Source organism: Chiroxiphia lanceolata, chromosome 11 (assembly GCF_009829145.1).
Source record: "Chiroxiphia lanceolata isolate bChiLan1 chromosome 11, bChiLan1.pri, whole genome shotgun sequence".
In the NCBI taxonomy this organism is placed as follows: Eukaryota; Metazoa; Chordata; class Aves; order Passeriformes; family Pipridae; genus Chiroxiphia; species Chiroxiphia lanceolata.
Genome location: NC_045647.1, coordinates 21,179,034 through 21,194,973, shown reverse-complemented (window position 1 = coordinate 21,194,973; position 15,940 = coordinate 21,179,034). Strand labels below are relative to the sequence as shown.

Genomic DNA, 15,940 nt, shown 5'->3' with positions numbered 1-15,940 from the left:
ATGTGGGTGAAACCACTAGAATACTGATAATTTTTCGATGTCATCCTATAGTCCTTGTTTACTCCTTGACAAAGATAAGTTATAGTTCTTTGAGGCAGAGTCATAAACCAGTAGTTTGTAATGTAATTTGTTTTGTGCTTGCAAAAGCACTATTCCTCCAAACCATCCCAGGGAATATGGGAACTGAGGGGTCGAAGCCCATCCACTGTCATGCAGGGAAAGCTGCCTGGGGGCAGAGCCTGTGCTGCTGACCCCCTGAAATAAGGTTGCAGTAAAGTTACACCCTGAGTAGGAACAGTGCTCACAGGCTGCAGTGACTGAGCAGGACAGGACTAGTCATTATATTCGTAGAATCAGGGAACCACAGGAGGGTTTGGTGGGAAGGGACCTTAATGATCATCCCACTCCATCCCCTGCCACGGGCAGGGACATCTTCCACTAGCCCAGGTTGCTCCAAGCCCCGTCCAACCTGGGGCACTTCCATGGATGGGGCAGCCACTACTTCTCTGGGCAACCTGTGCCAGGGCCTCCCCACCCTCACAGCCAAGAATTCCTTCCCAATATCCCATCTGATCCTACTCCCTTTCATCTTAAAGCCACCCCTGCTTGTCCTGTCTCTCCAGGCCCCTGTCCAAAGTCCCTCTCCAGCTCTCCTGCAGCTAACCCCAACCCTAAACCTAACCCTAATCCTAACCCTAACCGTAACCCTAACCCTAATCCTAATCCTAACCCTAACCCTAATCCTAACCCTAACCCTAACCCTAACCCTAACCCTAACCCTAATCCTAACGCTAATCCTAACCCTGACCTTTAGGTACTGGAAGGGGCTCCAAGGTCTCCCCAAAGCCTTCTTTTCATGCTGAGTTCACTCTTTTTTATTTCCTAGGCTATTATTTAACTTAAGCAGCTGTCTGTATTCTGTGCTCCAGGTTTTGGCAGACGTGGAAATTTAACCAGACCTTTGCCCACTTTGCTCCCCTTTTGTGAGTTCCATCAGGCAAAAATATGGTTGTACTGGCAGGAGGAAAACTGGTCATGAATTTGCTGTCTGGCTGGTGACTGGGTCTGAAATGCCAGCCAGGAATTCTAGAATTTCCTCTGAGGCTTTTCATTCTCTTCTTTTGTTCTACTGTTAATACAGTCTGGAAATAGATGGGAGATTAAGTCTAGGAGCAGGCAGTTCTTCAGACAGGGTCTGAAATAGCTACAGTTTAGAAAAACACAAGCATTTTAGGAAAATATGCCATTTAAGAAGTGAGTCTCACTTAGGGAAGTTTGTTTCTCAGTGAAGAAGTGAGTGAGCTGCGTAGAACAAGGAGGTTTGGCCTTGCTAAACTGAGCTCTTCTAAGAATCTGAGCTCCTCAGTCCAGCTGTGGTGTCTGATGCTTTCAGCCTCAAGGAAAAATGGTAATTTGAAAAAGTCAAGGGGACAAAATAAAGTTGAGCTGTTTTGGCATGCTGAAGCAAAAAGAAGAGACAGAAAAGTAGAATAGAAACCAAACAGGAACTCTGCAAATCCTGGTATCTTGAAAGTAAAGTGTAATTAAGGAAATAAGGATGTTTTAAATTGAATTTCAGACTAAGAAACACACTCTATAGGTTTTACAGTTTGTGGAATTATACATAAAATTCTTAAGAAAATAAGATAATGCAAATACTAAAGGATTCAGTGCCTTAAACTCCATGAAATTATAAGTCTGAGAGAGCCCCTTAGGCTGGTAATGCAAAGTGTCACACACATGCTGGGCAAGTTTATTGTCACTCGCTCATACCAAGCAATTCTATTTTATGCAGCACTGTTTAAAAGTGTTCCCTTCTTCTTAACCCAAACTGCCTTCCATCGCTGCAGTGGGACTCCTGACATATGAAGTTATTCAGTGACTGTCCCATTTATTTCCACTTAATCTGTGCTGAGTGGTCACTGCCAAACACTCCAGAGAGAGCCCCAAAGCAAATAAAGGGGTAATTATTGAATAACTTTATAGAACAGGTGGGCTTCAATGTAATAATAGTTGATAGCTCATATAAGGTAAAAAATAATGGGAAGAGGAAACTCCTCTTGAAAAATGTAAAAGGTGTGCAGAGCCTGAGGTTATCCCAGTGGGAAACAGCCAAAGGGGAAGTGAGGAGGGCACTGGGAGGGGAGGGAGATGGAGAGTGAAGTCACATCAGAGAGCTTTTGTGGAAACATAGTGGAGATAGTGGAGGAAATGTCCCAGCTTCCTTTTAGGGCCAGTTTGCAGTTTTAATAGAAAACTAATAAATGAAGATGGTGACTGGTAGGAAAGCAAGTTTGACCCCAGTTTGTGGGGACCTAGAGCTGAACTGTTAAGGGTAAAGAAATGTAAATTCTGTGAGAATAGACTACCAGGTTTAGGGGACCTGTGAGCAGTCACATTCTCTGAGACCTGGAGGAGTGAAGGTGCTGAAAATACCCCAGGCAGCTCATCTAGGGGAGGACTGGACACCAGCCTTTCAAAACTGGGCAGCCTGAGGGATTTATTGCTCTGCAGGAGAGGACATAGAGAAGAGGTGATGAGGAATGACTTTTTGCTGGGGTAAATTCCATTACAGAGTCTCCAGCAGACACAACTGGAAACAAACTGTCCTTTCTGTAAGTTGGATTTTTTCTTGAGGAAAAAATCTACCGAAATGAGGAATGAGCATGATGGAGAGGGATAAAATCTCAGTCGTGGTATCACGCCAGAGTTCAGCCAGAGAGGCTCAAAGCCAACATAATTAGGTTGCTTTTGCCCTTTTATAGATGTCTCTTGGTTTTTTAACTGCAAAAGCAGTACAGGACCCTTCCAGAGGCAAACCCTGAGGAACCCTCCCAAACTGCAGCTGGAAAGCAGGTTTACAGCACATGCACTCTCCTTGGGATGGTTTTTTTCCTTACTGAGAAGCCAAGATGCAAGAAAGTGGCCGTTTGTTACCATTTTGTAAACACACAATAAACCGAAGTGTTTGCAGAGATTTCAAACACTGAATTTGTGCTTGTAATTTTTAAAAAGAAGGCTTGTGATTGTGCTTTATCTTTTCAGGTTTTGCCATATAGGGATTTTTTTTTTTAGCAAATCTGTTCGAACAGGGTAGATGTTCCCTGTACACACAGTACATCACCCCATGGAAGCCCACCTGCTTTTGAGGTAGGGCTAGAAATTTCTCAGTCCCACTGATTTCAAATCACATATTTATAGAGAGTTGTATGAAATATTTAGCAGCCTCAGCAACACTACTGATAGGCTCAAGGCAAAACATGAAGGTAAGAGATATAAGAAAAAAAAAATCAATTGTAAGGTCTTTCAAATGCTTTGCATTGCCTCTGACTTACAGCAAGAATTTGGCTGAGGGCTGTTTCTTGATCCATCCTGAAGAAGTGCAAGTCTGATTTGGTCCATATGAATTACTTTTTGGAGTTAAAATAATCAGCTTTTATCACTGAAAAGTTAATCAGCTTATGCTGATGTATCACAAATTATTCTGACACAGGCATTTCTTAAAGAAATAATAGTGTTACAGGATTTGAAGCTAACTTAGCAAGATAGGATTTTGCTGCTTCTTGCGTCAGTGAAATGCCGTTTATTTATTCACAAAAGCTTCCTTTTACCTCAACTGCATCTCCCTCAACACCAGTTCAGGTTTGCAGTGACATGTTCTGGTTTCCAGTTCCAGTTTGGGTGCTTGGATGAGCTGGGCAGCACTAACTCAGCCCATCTTGCTGCCCCCCCAGTTTGGCATCAGGGCATTACTTTATTAATTGTCTGGGTTTATAGAAATGCTTTAGAGAGTGAAGTGGGAACTCAGTGGTGAAATGATACTAAAAAGTGTGCTAAAAGTGTACAGTGAGCACAGCAATTTCAAGGTGTGCATAAGTGTATATCACACAAATGCACGTGTGGAGAGTGGATCCAGGAAATACTGCAAATTCCAGGGTGGAAGTGTCCTGCAGCACAGGAGTATCCACAGCCACTATAATCCTGCTCCTGAGGTGTCTCATCTGTGCACACAGATCCTGCTGATTTCATGATCTCCTGGCATTTTCTCTCTTTGGACTCACAATATTCCTGGGAAAGCCTGAGACCTGCACAAAACATAAGCTGACACTTCTGGTTTTTTAGAAAATGAACCCAAGCAGGGAGTTAACTTCTGCTCATCTCAGTTGTTATCTGCTGCACATTCAGGGGGTGGGTTTTGTAGTGTATAATATGAGCATATTCTTTAGTATATACTAAGTAATAGTATGTGATGCTCTGGTATTATGTTAGTAATATATTTAATATTAGTAGGCAGTTTCTTACAGGGTAAATATTGCTCTATGTATGTATGTCCTCTCTAATTTATCTTTATGAAAAATGTACATTAACAATATACATCTATTCTTAAATTCTTCCTCTGTTAAACTACAAAAAACCCAAACCACAAACACCCAACCAGGTAAAACCCCATTGAATAGAGTTTGTTTCATTGTTTGCAAAACACCTTTTTTTTCTTCTGTAAAATGAAAATAATGCAAATTTTGGTTGCCAACAGAGCTCTGATGTATCACAATTTTTAATGGAGTTGTGTGTGACCTACACAGTGTATTCTGAAGGGAAAGAATAGAAATCTTCTTATTCCCCAGACTGCATTGTGGACCTTACTCCTGTATAAAACCACTTTCATGGGAGAAAATCATACAGGCACAGTTGAATGGTCTTATTTCCTGGGTGGCATTCTCTCAGGCAAATCATTCCACATTCTTAAATGATCTACAGTGTATCCTTTAATAACATAAATTCAGTGGGATCATTTAGGAACTCTGCTGCTTTAATTTCCGTGTTTGACAGCTGAATGAAACAGCAAAAGCATCTTGAAATCAACCTATTTTTGTACTTTTGTCCCCAGGAATTATTGTATTGCTGGTTAAAACGTTGTGTGGCACTGTGATTAGACCCAGCTTTTGACACTAATTTTCCTGCATGTGGGGTCAGGCTTTGTGTCTGTTCAGTTGCACTGAGAGAAATTACACTTGAGAACCAAGTTGTGCCCCGCACATGTCTTTGCCAACACGACGACAACAGCTGTTGCACAGGGAATTTTCCAACCCTTCCTTTCCCTGAGAGCCTGGGAACAAGATTGCTTTGGATGTTTTTCAAGCAGTTAAATTTGACTTTTTATGTAAAGTCTGACTATTGTCAGGAGAGACTGTTGCAGATTTCTAAAGCATCTCTGCAATTGCAAATACAAAATTCAGCAGAGCAATAACAAATCTGACTTCAGAGTTAAATAACGTGAATAATTGAATCAGAAATACAAAGCCCTTAAAACTTGTGCTACTGGCCCCCACTGCTGCGTGTGTTTGTAACACAGTCACTGTCACTGGTACATTCAGGAAGCTGTTTCCTTGCCAGGGATAACACAGGCTGTCACAGAAGCTAAAACCTGCGCCCAGCTCACAGGGCTGGAAATCTCAGTGGTCAGGTGAGTGTGTCTGGTACAGTTTTATTTGATGAACCAGGACAGTCCCAGAGCCACCTCCAGGGATGGGGAGGTTCCATGGAGACAGGCACTGAACCGCCACCAAGACAGGGCTGGGAATCAGCTGAGGAACTGCTGCCCTTCCCAGGGGAATGCTGCCCTTCCCAGGGCACCACCGCTTGGACGGCAGGGCTGGATCCCTCAGGTGCTCTTGGGCAGTGTGGGGTGGCTGAGCTGGCCAATGTCCCCCCTCTTGTGGTGCCCAGGGGGTGCTGGGCTGGGCAGTGTCGCTGGTGCTGCGGCTCAGCACGAGATCACCAGGGCGTTGGACAGGGACTGGGGGCTCTGCCCCTGCTCCACAGGCTCCTGGTGCAGGAGTTCACAGGCTGCCAGCTCCTGCTGAAGGGTATCCAGGACTTCAAACAGATGGGCTTTGCCTTTCAAGAGAAAATTGCAAACATTACCATTTGAACAAAGACAGAAAGTTGAGTTTCACAATCGTAACAAGCTCTTTTCTTCACAGGTGACATTTCAAGTAATTGTCATAAAATGTCTTAAATTTTGCTACCAAATAATCAATTCCTGTCCATTAAAAAATGAGAGCAAAACTGTGCTTGACTCTTTTCTCTACTAGTTCTCTTGCTTCATACTCTGCACACTGAGGTCTCCTATATGGTGTGAACAAAGATTATTTCATGTCACAATTGAGAGCTGCCATTTCAACCGTCCACTTGGATGGTCAGAGAAGGATGTTTGATTACAAAGACTTAGGAGAGCTGCTTAACTCCTGTCAAGTGCAGAGCCAGACAAGGGAAGCAGAGAGCTGTTCGTGGTAGTGGTGGTGCAGTGTGGGCAGAGAGCCACGCTTGGAGGTTTAGGAGCTGAGCTGTGCTGCTGTTCCAGAGGGGGGAGCTTTGTTTCAGCAGCATCACTTGGAGTCCATGTTCCTGTACAGGGTAAGGAGCAGGATCTTCTGGACATTGTGTGCTGTGGATACAAACAGTCTCCTCTTTGTTCTCACCAGGAGAGCATCAGACCTATAGCTCAGTTCCCCTCCGTGTTGGTGTCCTGGAGTCCACAAAGCTCTGCCTTTGCCTTCTTATTGCTTTCTCTGTGCTGGAACAGCACAACCTGTGCCCTGGATTTCTGGGCAGGAGTAACAACATGGCTTTGAAACTGCAAAACCCAGGAGGGTTTGCTAATCCCTGTAAATAAAATTCTCCAAATCTAACCCCCCAGGCCTTATCTGGTCTTTTATAATCTCCTGCCTGCCTATTAAAAGCATCTCCAAGCCATGTTCTTGGTACAGGATGTTCATTTCTTGAAGGTAAGTACAAATGTTCTGCTAACAGGAACAAAGTAATCAAACCTCCACCTCGGGGCTGTGATCCCTGTGTGGCTCCTGCAAAGGCAGCTCTGGCACAACAGAGCTCTGTCAAGGGACAGAGTCTTCAAGTTTAATCTTCATAAGAGGAACACAAAAGGTTATTATTAGAGGAGTGCAGGTTTGATCTGGTTTCTGTACAGAACTGTTCTGATTTGTGTATCTGGTTTGTGTGGCAGCAGAGGAATTCAACACAGTGGGACAGCAAACCCCATAAATAGCTGCCTTACATACCTGGTTATGTTTTCCACTTGTTTATATCAGTGAAGCTCTACAAACATTAGTGGGGTACTGAGTTGCTCTCCTAAGGCAAAATTCTGTCTAAAATTTGTCTAAAAAAGTGCCCTGGATGTTTTTAATGTGTCACAGACTAGAAAGCATCACTTTCTACAGGTACTCTCCTTGCATAGTGCTTCATTCTCCCCAGCCTGTAGCCCAGTATTTGAAATATCTTTTTCTTCTTCATCAGTGTATTATCTGGTATTTTTCCCAAAAGGACCCTTTTGGTCCTCACACATGATTTATTTGCTTACCAGGTTGAGGGGCACGGCAGGATTCCAAAGTGCTCAGCAACATTTTCCCCAGGGCTCTCTTGGAGATGTTCTGTAAAAAACCAAAACAATGTTATGGCACAAATATGTCCTATGCCAGTTTACATGTATGCAACAAAATCTCTGTGCAGGGCATTTGCATTGGAAAAGTGAATCAAAATGAAACTGAGTCCTGAGTAACACAAGACTTGATATTTGCTTTATTTTCAAGCATTTTTATCTTAGACACTGCTCAAATAATAGCAGTTTGTGGAGGGCTGCAGTTCATTCATATGGCTGTACAAAAAGAGAAATAACAACTGTTCAGTGGAAAATACAGAATTTTCCAGAGCTGTGTCTAAAGAAATCTAGAAGGCAAGAAATGCAAGCAGGGTTTGTTGAGTCTCTGCCAGGCCTGGGGTGGGATGAGAACGGATGGACCCGGTGATGTCATTGCAGAAAGGGGCTGCTTGGACCCTTGGGAGACAAGCTGTGTATGTCAGGGGCAGTGCCACCCTGGGATTCAATAAATATTAGCCAAAGTGAGAGCATCGTAAAGACTACTTAGGATTTGGATGGTCTTTTCCAGTGGCAGTTTTACCCAAGAAATCTGCGGGGACATTGTAGGAGGCGTACCCAAGGCACGGGGGACGTGCCGGGGCAGAGAAGCCCAAGGAAGCATGCGCCTAAATGGATAACCCTGCTGGTTAGGAAGGTCACATGATATCGGGGTATAAAGGGAAGCGCCGAATTTGAAATAAACCTCTTTGTTTTACCATCCCACGAGGAGCGTGTATTTTCCTATTATATAGGGACACGTGCCCCTACAGGACATTGCATCATGTGCCTGGGAAAGCAGACTCTCCTCACGTGCTGTGGAGACACTGCTGTGTGCTTTCTGGGAGATGGGCTGGCAACCAGCTTCATTAGAGCCTGGATCTGCAGGGACAGGGCGTTCCTGTTCAAACTCCAGGCAGTGGAGATGGATGGGAGCAGTTCTGGGAGAAAGCTGCTGCATGCCCTGCAGCCCAGGCAGCGCTGGCTCTGCTCACTGCCACCCGTGCTGTGCCATCTGCCCGGGGAGCTGGGCACACTGCACGGCACTCTGTGTCGGGCTGGGCTCACACGTGGGCTCTGCAGCACAGGGGGAGCTTCAACAGTCCCACCAGAGCTGTGTGTCCCTCGGGACAGTCAGTGCTTGTGGCACCTCCTGCTGCAAGGGAGGGGCTTGGGATATTCAAAACATGAAGGTGAATATGGTGGGGAAGTGACACCTAAACCCGCAGGTTCTGATGGATAAGCTTTCTTTTGTCTGAAGTACATCCCATCAGGGGCAGGGGATTCTTATTAACTCCCCTGGGGATGCTGTGAGTGACCATGGTGGCTGCCAGCACCATCCTGTGGGGTGCTGTGGGAGCCGGCAGCACACAGCACCTTGCCAGCAGGGGTTAGCAGTGGGTGCTGCTATCACTGAGATAGGGCATGTTGTGTGATGGGCTGTCCCCTGAGCAGAGATGATTTGTAATATTACAACTGACCAGTGAATGACAAGTTGAAGGCCTGACACAAAAGGTTATTATGCTTGTTGCCAGTCATAGTCTTCACTAGTTTAATCCTTCACTGGATTCTTAGTGACACACGTGTCAGACTTGCAGTATGAAAGTAGAATTTCCATGTCAAGTGCTAAAGTGACAAAATGATGAGGGATTGCACTTGTTCCTTGGATTCATCAGTGGAATATTAATGTACCTCAAAGTAAAGTGATGGTCTGAGGAACCATTCTCACCTCACACAGACTGGGCAGAGCTCTGCTCAGAATTGATTATCCAAGGAGTCAGTTTGTGGCACTACGGTGCAGCTCCCAACACACTCAGTGTCCTGCAGATTATCCAATTTTCCTCTCTTTGGGTGAGCCTTAACCATTATCAGTCTCATGCAGGAGATTTAAACTTCTCTTCTAAAGGGCTGAACTGCTGTACTGGCCATGTACTTCTGAGGTGTTATTGCATCAGTTTTGGTAAGTTCATGTTTGGATTATTAATTGGGTAAGAAACTTTGTTCAAAAAATACCTCGTTGATATATAAAAGGGGGTTTTATCTCTTTAATACTGACTCAGTCTTACATTAGGATGCAGTTAAACAAAGGTCCTGTTCTAGAAGGAAAAATAAACCTGTTAGAATTTGATTCCTCACTTTTTTGTTTTCCTCATTTCCTCTAAATATTTGTATAGAGGGTAACAAGCCTTGAGATTCAGCTTCAAGGAGATATTGGGGCTTGTCTTAGAAAGTCAGCCCTAGCTTTCTGCAATCACCAGGCACTTCCCAGGGCAAACACATGTAAGAACATGTCCTGGTGTAAAGGATTTTGCTCTTAATAGAAGGGATGAACATACTTTTTAGTTTGGGAAGGGCACTATAAAAAGCAGTTCTAAGGACACTATAAACCTCAGTTTTAAGTCTCAGAACTGCTTTCTTGCCATACCAAGTCTCGGAGCTGTTGAAGAAGCTGTAAAACATCCATGAGCTTTTCTTCCACCAGCGACAGCCTCACTCTCTCCGTCTCCAGCATCTGCAGCTCCATCTTCAGCAGCTCAGCCTCTTCCACCTTCTGCTGCAGCTCCCCCAGCAGTGGCCCTGTCACCTGGACAAGGACACAAGCAATTGAAAGCACTGGAGCTTTTCCTTTCTTGCCCAAGAACTGCAAAGCTGAGTTTCCCCCTCTGTGTGGTAAGTGCCAATTCACTCCAGAAGAGTGTCTTGAAAGGAAGGACATTCCTTTAACATCCCCCAGAAATCAGGAGTTGCTGGGAAATGGATACTTTGCTCTTGTGCACAGTAGCAGTTCACTCAACACTGGGTGTGGGCAGATCATTCAGGAGTTTTAAATACTACCACTGCTATTTCAGCTTCCTAATTGTTTTCATTCCCCTTGTCCTCCATAAAGCACAACCAACTTGTGTGCCCTCACCAAGGTTATTGTATCTTTGTCTTGCAACTCCCACATGGCAATTACATTCAGTGAAACAAGAAGGTAATTAATTAGCTAATGTCTTTAAAGTATTTTGGTAAAAGAAGAAAAAAGAAGTGTCTTAAGGAAAAAAAAAAAAGATTTTGGCTCTGCTAAACACTGGCAACTTGTGCTTGGCCCAGTGGTAATTTGCAGCTGAGCACAGAGAAGTCCAGATTCAACAAGACTTGGACACTTCAGAAATTCTGGGCAAGAGGAGTCTCCTCAGACCTGGACCTTCCAAAGCTGAACTGACCTGTCAGTTGTCTCAGACCTCTCTGTGAAAAAATGTTCAGGCTTGCTTTTTCTTTCAATGTAAAAATCTAAGTGACATATTTTGAACTACAAAGCTGCCACACCACTTGCAACAGTAAATACTTTTGTCTGTCACAGACGCAGGCCTGTTGCAGACACACGGCCAAATTGCTAAAAAGAGCCTGAAAAGCATTATTTGAAAAATATAGCACTTAAATTATTAATTTTAAATCGTTGAGAGCACTGAGAGATTTCAGGTTTGTTAATAAAAGTAAACCTACCAATCATTATTGTGCCTGATTCTAAAATCACACCCTTTTTTGTAGTTTCTTGTTGCAAACACAATCTACATATATTTATTAATTTTACACTGAGAAAAAAAATCATGTAGGGTAAATGCCAAGTGTGCTGGCTTTGATAATCCCTTTTTGATGTCATCTTTTATCTTCCTTGTAGGCTTAGAAATAGGGAGAGAGTACATTTGTGCGTGTGTGTGTGTACGTTGTATCCTAATGAATTTTAATAGATGAGAAGGAACTTCAGTTCCCTAAAACACAAGTGTCATCCGAGTGAAAAAGAAAATAATCCCTCATCCACATCAAGCCTTCTAGAAGGTAATTTTAGTCTCTGACAGTGCTGATGGTGTGTGTTAATTGGCACTTATTCCCCCATCAGATGGAGATCAGCCTGTTCCATTAGCTCCCCCTGCCCTCTCTGTGCCCTGGGAGCACTGGAGCTCCTTGGGAGTGATCCAGAGGTTTGGAGCCCTTCCTCTGGCCCATCTGCCAAGGGGTGATTTCAGCAGCCCTGTCTGAGCACCCCCTTCAGAGGAGTGAATTAAATGTGTGCTTTCCCTTGTCACAGTGCAGATTGTCTGTGCTCCGTAAACACCACCCGGGAAGGGGCTGGAGCACAAACCTCAGGAGGAGCAGCCCAGGGAACTGGGCTGGAGCAGCAAAGGAGGCTCAGGGGAGACCTTACTGCTCTTGATGGGTACCTTTTGCAGGTTTTAGTGGGGGGGGTCAGTCTCTTCTCCCAGGTAACATGGAAATGGCCTCAAGTTGCACCAAGGGAGGTTTAGATTGGATATTGGGAAAATTTCTTCAAGGATAGGGCTGTCCAGCCCTGGCACAGCTGTCCAGGGCAGTGGTGGAGTCCCCATCCCTGCAGAAATTTAAAAGCTGTGTGGATGTGGCACCTGGGGACACGGGTTAGTGGTGGCCTTGGTAGTGCTGGGGGATGGTTGGACTCGATGGTTTTACAGGGGTTTTCCAATCTAAATGATTCTTTCGTTCTATTCTGTGATTCTACAGCCACAGGAAGCTGATATGACAAGGCAGTGTCATATCAAATAGCAGAGGGAAAAAGGACAGCATTTGTTCTTGTTGCTGCTGCCTCTTCTTCCTCTTCATTTTCACTGTTCCTACACACCCGTTGTACCTGTGCTTCCTGTGCTGTAGCTCATAAACTGCTTTTCCCAGCAATTACACCTTGGCAGCCACCTGACCACCTATAAGGCTGCTGATTTCCTGATGCCTGTGTTTAATTGACACACATGGGTACACAATGTTAGTCTTTAAATGCTTGGAGGAGGTAGCTCAGTGCACTATTAAAACATTCTCCCAACGTGTTCTCCCCAGCGAGGTTACATCTAGCACCTGATGTCACCTCAACACTTGTATTAAGATAATGAAAATAATTAAGCAAAACCTGCTTTTAAAACCTGGATCCTGAGGGGGTCAGGATGGTCAGTAGTTAAGCCACAGGGCTCAGAGGAATAGGTTTGTTCTTAGCTCTGTCCATGTCCCTCAGCAAAGCCTGGTTTGGGATCTGAGCCTTGTTTGTGAAATGCAAATATTGTTTTGCCAAACCCCAGCTTTGAGGAGAAGTCAGCTGCTGGTATCCAACCCTCTTCTAAAAGGGGGGAATGCCACAGGGCAAATCTGAGCTCTGGAGTAGTGTGTACAAATAAGTTTAGGAAAATTAATAGTTAGTATGAAAAAATCTCCTAAGGAATGTAAGATAAAATCTTTCTATTGTGCTTTGCACAGAAGTTGAGGAGACTCTCAATCAGAGCCATTTTTACAAGCAATGAACCTAAGAAACATTTTCAAAATGGGCAGAAAACAGTGGCAGAAGGACAGAATGAAGTGCTGAACTGTGCTGTGCAATTTATCTTCTAAATCCTGTCTCCCCCTCAGAGGATTGGAGAGTGGCAAATGGAGCACCAGTTCTTGGGATGGTGCAGAGATGGTCTGAGGAACAGCAAATCCCCTCAAATCAGTAAATCTGTCAGGCAAAATGATAGGAATGGAGGAGGCACTTGGTGAATCCACAGAAGAACATAGCGAAGAATCTATTAGATTTCTTTGGAAGGGTTTATGAATATGTATGAATAATGTTAACTCAGTTGATAGGGTGTGTTTCAAATCTGCAAAAAGCTTTGGATAAGATTCATCACGAAAGACTAAAAAAAAGAAATAAAGTATTAATTGTCACGGGGCAGTAGCACAGATCCTGCCAGACTTAGGGCTGGTTAAACGATGGGCGGAGCACAGAGACCAGGACTGAGGGTTGCATGATAATTCTCAGGGTCTCACAAGGAGCTGGGCTAAGACCTGAGCTGTTCAGCATATTCATAAATTAAAAAGGTGAATGTCAAAGTGGTTAAGTTTGCTGTCAATACAATTTTCTGGGGGGCAATCAAAACCAAAGCTGCCTGTAAAGAATTAGAGAAGGAGTTAATGAATATGGAATAGCTCTGGGCAATAAAAGATCAGATGAAATTCTGTGTCAATACTGCAAAGTGAGGCAGGTAGGAAAGGCACACCTGCATTGCAGGAATGCAGTGATGTTGGGAAGGAGATCCAGAGGGGCTGCAACCTCCTGAACACAGCTCAGCAGCCAGTGCATTGGAATACTAAATACAACTTCTGTTCTCACTCAAAAAAGAGTAATAGAGCTTGGAAAGCACATGGGAGAATCAAATAGAATAACAGAAGTAGGTAAAGGTTTCTCTGCCAAGGCAGATTAGGAATGGTGATAACTGAGGGAGTAGTTCTGGTAGTCTGCAAAACGATGAGGGAAAGATTATTTGCTGGTTCCCAAGTACAAAACCAAGGTGATGGTGGATGCTCAGACAGCAGATTTAAAGCCAACAAAAACAAATCCTCAAAACCTTGCCCTGAGATACCAAAAGCATAGCCAGCTCTAAGGCAAGGGAGGGTAAATCTATGGTAAACAGCTCCAACCCTGGCCATTAAACATGGTGCTCCATCCAACACCCAGCTCAGGATGTGTCTGTCCCCAGACCACCCTTGGGAGCATCCTCTGCACTGCTTCTCTTTGCTTTTCTCTGAGCAACTGCAGGTGCATGATGTTGGGATGAACTTTTCATTTGACCCTGTATGGCAGGTCACAAACTAATTGTCTTTTTAATTAAGCTGGCAGTTTGTGTGCAAGCATTTATAGAAAATAATTGCCATTTCTCTGCAACACTACCCTTGGCAGCATATCACTTTATTTTCAGAACTCACTCATGTTTTCTCCATCCATTATCCCCGGGTCAACACCCTGTCTTCAGCAGAAGCTATTTTCTCCCTTGACTAAATGAGTTTATTTGTGAGGGGAAAAAATTAAAACCAGAATAAAATCCTACTTGTGTCCTACCCAATTTTCAGTAGTCAGTGACAATTTACCCCTGCAATATTCCTTAGAGCAACACAAAGCTTCCTTCTGTGCTGGGGTGCAGCTCTTCTGTCTGCAGGGGAGCAGCCCCAGCCCTCAGGGAACACACCAAAGCAGGTACCTGATGGACAGGGTTTGCAGAACCTGTGTCTGACTGTGCCTGGGGCACATCTCATCCTCCAAAGGCAGCTTCAGGTAGGAACCAAACCACAAATGCAGTGCGAGAGGGAAGTGTGAGAGGTTTGAGCTGATGAACCAGTGGCACGGTGAGAAACACCAGCAAGAGAGAACAGAACGACCAGAATAAATACAGATATACAAAAATTCAGCTACTTAAAGAGACATAAATAACTCTTTCACACTCATTACCTCTTCCATGTCTGGTTCCAGTTTTTCCCCTCCATGGCCCCTGAGCTCCAGCTGCCCTGGGAGCTGTGGGAGCCTCTCGGGGGGCTCTGCAGGGGCCATGTCAGTCTCACAGCCAGCAGTGCTGCTGCTCTCCAAGTAAGACATCAGCTTTTTCCAGGTCTTTTCATCACACCTATATGTGCATTAAAAACAGAAGGTTAGTGACACCAGTGAAGATGGGGAAGGGCCTTGATTTGAAGTCATGTGAGGACACTGAGGGCACTTGGTGTGTTCAGCCAGAGCAGAGGAGACTGAGGGGAGACCTCACTGCAGTTCCAACTGCCTGGGCAGGGGCAGAGGAGGGGCAGGGACTGAGCTCTGCTCTGGGGGACCAGGGACAGCAGCCAGGGAATGGCTGGAGCTGTGTCAGGGCAGGCTCAGGTTGGATCTCAGCAAAAGGTTCTTCCCCCAGAGGCTGGTTGGGCACTGCCCAGGCTCCCCAGGGCAGTGGGCACAGCCCCAAGGCTGCCAGAGCTCCAGGAGGGTTTGGCTGATCCTCTGGGGCACAGAGGGTGACTGTTGGGGATGGGCCTGGGCAGGGCCAGGGGTTGGACTGGATGATCCTTGTGGGTCCTTTTCAGCTCAGCATATTCTGGGATTCTGTTAAAACCTCTCAGTGAAGCTCCATGGCTGTAAAAGCCAGTTTTCCTGCAGAATTTTTGGCAGAACAGATCCCAAATGAGTGCCCAGCTGACACCGGGGAGGGCTCAGTAGGAGCATCCAGGATTGTTGTTCCCCATGAACAACAAAGGAGGGGCAAAAGGCTCTGCTTGACTTTGCCACATAGCAGTGCTGCTTCTGCCTGAAGCCACGGGACCTTCAGGTCACGACATTGTCTTTGCAAGGGGTTCAAATAGCACCAATTAATGAATTACACTTACCCACTGCTGCAGCAAGGGAGCTTGGATAGTGTTTTCTTCCCGTGGCCCAGCTGGGGGGCCTGGTCCCCTGCCCACTTCTCCTCCTCCTCATCAGAGGCAGCCTGGCCCTCCACAGAGCGGAACAGCTGATCCTCTGTGGGACACAACAACCCTCATCCTCTGTGGGACACAACAACCCCTGATCCTGTGCTGGGATACAACAACCCTCATCCTCTGTGGGACACGACCACCCCTCAGCAACACACCAACCACCCCAACGTGCTGTAGCTGCTTAAACCTGAGACTGAGCCAGAAAGAGGGGAGGTTTAAAAACCCCACTGAAACCCC

General features: G+C 45.1%; 1 protein-coding gene across 2 annotated transcripts in view; it reads right to left on the bottom strand.

Annotated features, from left to right (window-relative positions):
- Positions 1–1,077: 1,077 nt before the first annotated feature.
- EFCC1 (EF-hand and coiled-coil domain containing 1) overlaps positions 1,078–15,940 on the bottom strand; it is a 53,698-nt gene continuing 38,835 nt past the window's right edge. Inside the window, exons 4-8 of one of the 2 annotated variants that reach the window (XM_032699318.1) lie at positions 15,614–15,746; positions 14,694–14,865; positions 9,858–10,016; positions 7,379–7,448; positions 1,078–5,898 (exon numbers count right to left, since the gene is read on the bottom strand). In XM_032699318.1, coding sequence (XP_032555209.1) covers positions 5,765–5,898; positions 7,379–7,448; positions 9,858–10,016; positions 14,694–14,865; positions 15,614–15,746 — 668 coding nt within the window. In that variant the 3' untranslated portion in view covers positions 1,078–5,764. The remainder of the gene's footprint in view (positions 5,899–7,378; positions 7,449–9,857; positions 10,017–14,693; positions 14,866–15,613; positions 15,747–15,940) is intronic. The other variant, XM_032699319.1, reaches the window with a different exon arrangement.